At 34.1% G+C, this 8,157-nt stretch overlaps 1 protein-coding gene across 1 annotated transcript; it reads left to right on the forward strand.

Moving 5' to 3' along the window:
• Positions 1–5,740: 5,740 nt before the first annotated feature.
• Positions 5,741–7,654, forward strand: LOC128984035 (uncharacterized protein K02A2.6-like). The gene has a single exon (XM_054403317.1). It carries the CDS (start codon positions 5,741–5,743, stop codon positions 7,652–7,654), a length of 1,914 nt encoding a protein of 637 aa, XP_054259292.1.
• Positions 7,655–8,157: the final 503 nt, after the last annotated feature.

Consider the following 8,157-nt stretch of genomic DNA (forward strand, 5'->3'; position numbering starts at 1 on the left):
TAATTGTCTGTGTTTATTGTCCATTCCGTTATCAGTTCCAATATCCTTGATAATTAAACCACCCTCATTGAATCAATGTACATCGTAATCCCCCATATTCATTTATTTAAACTATAAAATATTCAGCGCCTCCAAATGTAACCACAACTAAACACACGCTAAACAACATTTTTTAGACTTCATAAAAGGATGGTTGGTTAGTCTAATTGCAGTATCCTAGGTCAATGATGACGTTGTGTTCAATCTATGTCATTCATCTGTATATCTTTGGATAACACCCGTCTGAGGTTGTGGTGGTAATTTAAAATCGTATTCCTGGGGATTCTTGATCTCCATCTTTATGACATCGATATTTCCGGGCCTAATCCAAAGAAAGATCAAGCATTCAAAAACATTGATTGTAAACAAAAAGCTATCATGAATTAAAACATGTAAACATTGTGATTTTCCTACCCTTTTCAAAAAAGTTGAGCAGTAAAATAATTTGCATATCTTTTTTTATTTAACTCGTGTACACAGCCTCGACTTGTACACATCGATGGTGTTACTTATCTCGGTGGTCTGCTAATCTTACTTATTTCCTATAATCAATGACACAATCAGAGTAAATAACCTCATAGTTCCATAGGGCATTTTATAACTAACCAGCTGTTAGTTAAAACAAATTAATATGTTAACTATAAAACAAATCGAAGATTACAAAGATTGCTTTAAAAAATCATTTGAACATCCTAGTATTTTACTATGTATATTAAATTAATCTGTCATCCTCTTACAGAAGAATTGAACGTATCAATGATTAGCATTACACATAGTATAAATAAGTCAACCAAAAAAGTAAAGTATGTCTTTCCATTTTTATCCAAATGCTGAATTTGTGACACAAAAGCTGGATGTTTACAGCTGTTATGTTAAGCAAATTATTTGTTGCCAAAAGCTAGTTTAGAATCTTAGCGTCGGCTACTAGACTTTAAAAAAAAATAAAACCTAATTTCTAAAAAACTGAGACCCTAAACTAAAATTATGGCTTCGACATTCCCTAGTTCTCAAAATTATCTTTCTTTCTACACAAAAATCATGAAAATCCGTCGAGTGGTTGATTCAGAATCGTGAAATAAAAAAACACTGTTTCGTTTTAATATTATAGAAGACGAGGTGTTAGCCCGTCCTACGTACGGGAATTCAGCAGTCAGTTAAAACCGTGTACAATTCAGATCGGCTAGTTTACACATATAAAGACAAAGTTTCTTGCAGTTTTAATGTGAAAAATCATCTTGTAAACAAATGTTGTGTGATAAAATGTGTTTTTATTCCATCATAGGCCTATACGATATGCATTTTGAATCCGATAATTTTACAAAAAAACAGCAATCCTGCAGTTTTACGATGTGAAAAGCATTGAAGTGAGATTTGCAGCCGATTCGTACAGACGCACACTTATTATAAGTAGCCTACAGTAGAGAGAGTAATAGTCAATTGAGAAGTGTATAGACCTAGTCAACGATACCACTTCCATAGCATACCTGCCTCTTCCATAATTATTATCACCACAATAAAACTACTATAGGCCCTACACAATTTCCAGTAGGTCTGAATGAAAACAACCTAAAATAAAACGATAGTATCCAATCAAATTCACAGTACACATAAATAATTTAACTTTGGTGTCCTAACATCAAAACTAACCGTCACACTATCCTTTATATCAATTTATATCAAGGCAAAAAATCTAAGCTTTCGTTGACCAATAAACTCACACTTTACAAAGTTATGATCAAACCTATTTGGACGTACGGGATACAGCTTTGGGGAACGGCAAGTAAATCCAACTTAGCAATTATTCAAAGATTTCAGTCAAAGGCGCTACGAAGAATAGTTGATGCTCCGTGGTTTGTTTCGAATCGAACAATCCATGAAGATTTCAGAATACCTACAGTAATTGAAGAAATAACAAGAATTAGCAAGAACTATCAAGAAAAACTCGAAACCCACCCGAACAATATAGCCGTTAATTTGCTGGACAATAGTGATTTTCCCAACAGACTGAAAATTGTGAAAGTTCTAGAACTCCCATACCGATTTGTATAGTTTTAGTTATGACATGACTATTTAATTTTGCAAGATCTTTCACAGGGAAGATTCTTGGTCAAGACACTTATTTATATTATCCCTTTTACTAATTGTTCAAAGTATTGAACAGATTGTAAAATAAAATTAAGTTAAAAAAAAAAAATATCAATTTCACTGCATTAATTGCTAAATAAATAAGCGTAAACAAAGGAAAGTACCTAAAAACAATAATAGTTTGTTTTGAAACAGCTGTTTGGTTCAAATAACATTCATTTGAAAAAAGAACTGGTAGCAGGAATATAAAAAGTAAACACGCTACGCTAGTAAAGCTAATGACGTAATTTTCATCAGTCCTATCCTTGATAATTACCCACCCTCATTGAATAAATGCACATCGCTATAATTTCCCATATTAGTTAATTTAAACTGCAATATATTCATAGTTGAAATAAGTGATATTTTCACATTTGGGGGCGCTGATATAGCCACCCCCAAACGTTACCACAACTGAACACGATTTCATAAAAGGATGGTTTGTCTAATTGCAGTATCCTAGGTCAATCTTGACGTTGTGTTCAATCTATGTCATCCATCTGTTTAACTTTGTATAAAACCCGGCTGAGGTTGTGGTGGTAATTTAAAATCGTGATTCCTGATTATTCTTGATCTTCTTTTTATGACATCAATATTTCCGGGCCTAATCCAAACAAAGTTAAAGCAGACAAACATTAATTGTAAACAAAAAGCTACCATGAAGAATTAAAACATGTAAACTTTGTTATTTTTCTAATCTTTCCTTGAAAAGTGGAGCAGTAAAATAATTTGCATTTACCTTTTTTTTTATTAAGACTCGTGTACAGAGCCTCGATTTGTACTGTGGTTTAATTAATTTTGTTAAAACTGTGGTTTAAACTGTGGTCTAATTATCTCTACTAATCTTACTTATTTCCTATAATCAATGACAAAAATAAAATAACCTCATAGTTCCATAGTTTATATTTAACCAGCTGTTAGTTAAAACAAATTATATTGCTCTAAAGCAAATCGAAGATTAAAAAGATTGCTTTAAAAAATAATTTGAACATCCTAGTATTTTACTAACGTATATTTAATTAATCTGTTATCAAAGAATTGAACGTATCAATGATTAGCATTACACATAGTATAAATAAGTCAACCCTAAGTTTGTCTTTCCATTTTTATCCAAATGCTGAATTTGTGACACAAAAGCTGGATGTTTACAGCTGTTATGTTAAGCAAATTATTTTATGCCAAAAGCTAGTTTAGAATCTTAGCGTCGGCTACTAGACTTTAAAAAAATTAAAACCTAATTTCTAAAAAACTGAGACCCTAAACTAAAATTATGGCTTCGACATTCCCTATTTCTCAAAATTATCTTTCTTTCAACACAAAAATCATAAGAATCCGTCGAGTGGTTGATTCAGAATCGTGAAATAAAAAAACACTGTTTCGTTTTAATATTATAGATGGTTCTTTTGTATTTTGAATATCATTTAGTGTAATTCTATATTGGCAACGATGAGTAAACGAACCAAAAGAAGAAATAGTTATTTCAATGAAGAAGATAAGTATGAAACTAAAGAAGACACATTACAATCAAAGATAGAGAAGTTCAAATGTCAAAGCTTTGATGAGTCTAGTAGGTGGGACGATTATGAAGCACATTTTCTATTATTATGCAAGGTAAAAGGATTGGGAGAAGACTCTCAGAGAGCAGAGGATGCTCGAAGGGATCTTTTGCTTGCATATGTGGGTCCTGCACCATTAAGAAAGATTTCAAACTTTCTACTGCCTTTGAAAGTACATCAGGCTACGTGGGCAGAACTAGTTAATGGTTTCAGGTCAGTATACAAAGCTAGAAAGACTATATTTTCAGCAAGAATGGAGTTTGAAAAATGCATCAGAGAAGATAGTGAAAGCCTTTCAGAATTTGTAGTACGTTTGAAAAATTTAGCAGAATTTTGCAAGTATGAGAATAAGTTTGATGAATGAATAAGAGACAGATTTGCAGGAGGTATAAATTTTCCAGAGTTTGAAGTAGAAATTAGACAACGATGGCCTGATGGTGTAAAAGAAAATGGTGACAAGTTAACATCTGAAGATATTTTTGAACTGGTCACTTCAATGGAAAGAGCTCGTCATGAGATATTCAAGAATAACGATAAAGAGTTGGAAGTATCGCAAGTAAGAAGAAACAATAAGGGGTCTAAGAGAGAAGCGGAATATAACGAAAAGACAAATCATCCATGTAGTAGATGTGGTACAAAACATGAATTTCGCAAATGCCCACCCTACCAAAAACAGTGTTTGAATTGTAAAAAAATAGGACATTTTGCAAAGGTATGTTGGCAAAAACGAGTGAATAATTTGCATGAAAAATCAGAAGATGAAGAATCTGGAGCAGACTCTCATGACATGAGGATAAACGATGTTAAAAAGGAAAGAAGACATATTTGTAAAGCACGTATTTATTTAAAGTGAAATAAGGTAGCTACAAACATGGAATTTGACTCAGGAGCTTGGGCCTCAATGATAGGTAAGCCTCTTTGGGAGAAGATTGGTTCACCACGACTTGACAAGACTAATTCAAAATATGTGGCATACGGAAACAATATTTTAGATATACTTGGTGAGTGTTATGTCAATGTTTCGGTAGGTAATGAGACACGTAGATTAAAAGTAGCAGTAGTAAATGGAAATGAGAAACCATTATTTGGTTTACCATGGATATTAGCTTTTAATATGGAACTCCTTCCTGATGTAACTATTAGTAAAGTGAGATGTAAGCAAAATCTAAAACAACAAAAGATGGATGATGTGAGAGTTAAGGAAGTACTAAACGACTTTGAAGATGTATTCTCTGAAGGACATGGGAAAATCAAGGGTTATAAAGCACAAATTCACGTTCAAGAAGATGCAAACCCCCGACATTTTTCTGCGCGCAGGGTTCCATTTCCCTTGAAAAAACTAATTGAGAGTGAACTTGCAAGACTTGTCAATGAGATATATATATTGATATATTTTGATACATTCTTATTTATTAGGGTTCTTTAGTCAGGTCATCTTGATGTTATGTATGAATTGTTCTATGTAAGTCTGAATGAAATGTCTTGCCATGATTGTATGTTATGAAAATGGAGTTTTCCGTCTGTAAGTAAATAAATAAATAAATAAATAAATAAATGAGGATATCATTGAAGAGGTAGATCCTGCTACTACAGCTATTCCGTGGGCCACTCCAACAGTCAACGTAGAGAAGGACGATGGTTCAATAAGAATTTGTGGAGATTTTCGAGTCACGTTGAATCCCAATTTGGTCCCAGAAAATGCTATTATTCCAACATTTGAGGAACTAACAAATAAAGTTGCAGGTGGACAAGAGTTTTCCAAGATAGACCTACGAGATGCTTACCTACAAATGGAGGTTGCAGAAGAACACCGAAAGTATTTAGTAATAGCAACGCATAGTGGTTGTTATAGATACAAACGTTTACCTTTTGGGATATCATCCAGCCCAGGTATTTTCCAGAGATATATGGAAAGACTCTTAGCTGGAATACCACAGGTTGGAGTTCTTCTGGATGATATTATAATAACTGGAAAGAATTAGAACGAACATCTAAGAAATTTAAGAGAGGTTTTGAAACGAATGAAAGAAGCTGGTATAAAAGCAAAATCTAGCAAATGCAAATTTTTTGAAGAGTCAGTAACTTACTTGGGACATACAATCGACCGAATTGGAATACATCCTACCGAAGAAAAAATAAAAGCCATACGAGAGGCACGGTCACCTACTAATGTCAAGGAACTCCGATCATTTTTAGGTTCTATTAACTACTATGAACGATTTATTCCGGGACTTCATGCCATTTGTAGTGATCTCCATAAGCTGACTGGAACTAAATCTAAATGGAAATGGTCTGAACAAGAAGAGGTGACGTTTAAAAGAGTAAAGGAAATTCTATCAAGTAAAGACACAGTAGTACCATATGAAGAAATGAGACCATTAATAATGGTCTGTGATGCATCAGAAAATGGATTGGGAAGTGTACTAATGCACAGATTCGAAAATGGACTAGAAAGACCAATTGCTTTTGCAAGTCGCACTCTACTGCCTGCTGAGAAACAATATTCAAATATCGACAGAGAAGCACTAGCTATTATCTTTGGACTCAGGAAATTCCATCAATATGTATATGGTCGGAAGTTCACTTTGGTAACTGACCACAAACCTCTACAACGGATATTTGGAAAAATGCGAGATCTCCCAAAAGTTGTAAATAGCCGTTTAGTGAGGTGGGCTCTTCAGTTGAATCAATACAACTATGACATAGAGTACAGAAAAGGAGAAGATAACGTGTGTGCTGACGTTCTATCAAGACTTCCGATTGAAGAAGATCAACCTGAGGAGGCTCACATTGGTTTTTTGAATGTTGATAAGGTTAACACTATCATGTCTTATGACCTATTAAAACAAAATTCATTGACAGATAAAGCTATTAGAATGGCAAAAAACTTTACATTGAGGAATACATGGCCCTCTGTTGTTCCTGAAATGTTAAAGTCGTACAAACAGAGAAAAGATGAATTGAATGTTGAAGATGATATATTATTGTGGTTTGGAAGAATCGTAGTTCCAGAATGCATGAGAACTGATGTTCTGAAGATATTGCATGCAGGACATCCTGGTATTGCATCAATGAGGTCTGTTGCGCGACACTATGTGTGGTGGCCCAACATGGATAAAGATATCGAAGTTTATATCAAGAAGTGTACATCTTGTCAAGAGAATAGAGATAATGTGGAAGAAGTACCATTATATCCTTGGAATGTACCTGATAGAGTTTGGGAAAGGGTACACATTGATCTAGCAGGGCCAGTCAACGGATCTATGTGGTTGGTAGGTATTGATGCGTTGTCTAAGTGGGCAGAAGTGAACTGTCTTAAGACAACAAACTCTTATACAATCATTCAACGATTAAGATCTTGGTTTAGTCGATATGGATTACCAAGTGAAATCGTGACAGACAACGGACCTCAATTTGTGTCAAAGGAAATTGAAACATTCTTCCAGAAAAATTCTATCAACCACATAAAAACAACTCCATACCATCCTAAAAGTAATGGACTTGTTGAAAGACTAATTCGTACATTGAAAAGACGGTACTACACAACAAAGCAGGAGGTCGGAGATGGAATGCTAGCTCTTCAAAATGTTCTTTTTAGCTACAGAAACTCGCCTCAGAAAACAACCGGTAGGGCTCCGGCAGAATTGTTTCTCGGTCGTAGACTACCAACAATTTTTGACAATATGAAACCTAATCTTAGGAAAAAGATGGAAATGAAGCTTTGGAAAGAACAAGGGAGAGACAACAGGAAAGTTCGAACTTTTGAAGAAGGAGAAGATGTGTGGATTAAGAATAAACATGGAAATGGTTGGTCAGCTGGAATGGTGAAAAATAGAAATGGATTGTATTCATATGATGTACTTTGTGGAGGTGTTATAAAAAGAAAGCATGCCAACCAGATGAGACAAAGAATGGGAGCTGTAGAATCTGCGTAAAAAGAAGGAGGGGAAAAGTGTTAGATAGTTAAATCTGTAAGTGATTAATTCATCAGCTGATTTATTATTATTAAGTTTGTTAGTAAATATTCTGTTTACATTGATGTGTTTAAGAATTAAATAAAACGAGAGGTCGTCCAGTGGTCGAAACTCGACCAAAAATATGTAATGTACTCACTTCTCTATTTTCACCCCACACTGTAAATAAAACATGTGATTGGAGTTTCTTCCATTTTGTTTTGATTTTCTGTTTATATTTCGTTGTTATTTCGTCACCAGCATGGCAACGCATAAGATCCATGTTAATTTTTTCAAATTTGTAAACTCATTTTTTGTGCTTATCTTTGAGCCTATTTAAATTTATAAAGGGATTCTGCACACCTACAGGAAAATAGCTTTCTAACGGTATGCGTAGATTTACCCCACGATGCACACAAGCTGAGAAAAAAGGTTTTAAAGAAACATGCTTGCCTATTAATATATAGATAGATAGATGGTTCTTT

Source organism: Macrosteles quadrilineatus, unplaced genomic scaffold, assembly GCF_028750875.1.
Source record: "Macrosteles quadrilineatus isolate MER2022 unplaced genomic scaffold, UCM_ALF_1.0 Scaffold_2__2_contigs__length_208266976, whole genome shotgun sequence".
NCBI classification, from domain to species: Eukaryota; Metazoa; Arthropoda; class Insecta; order Hemiptera; family Cicadellidae; genus Macrosteles; species Macrosteles quadrilineatus.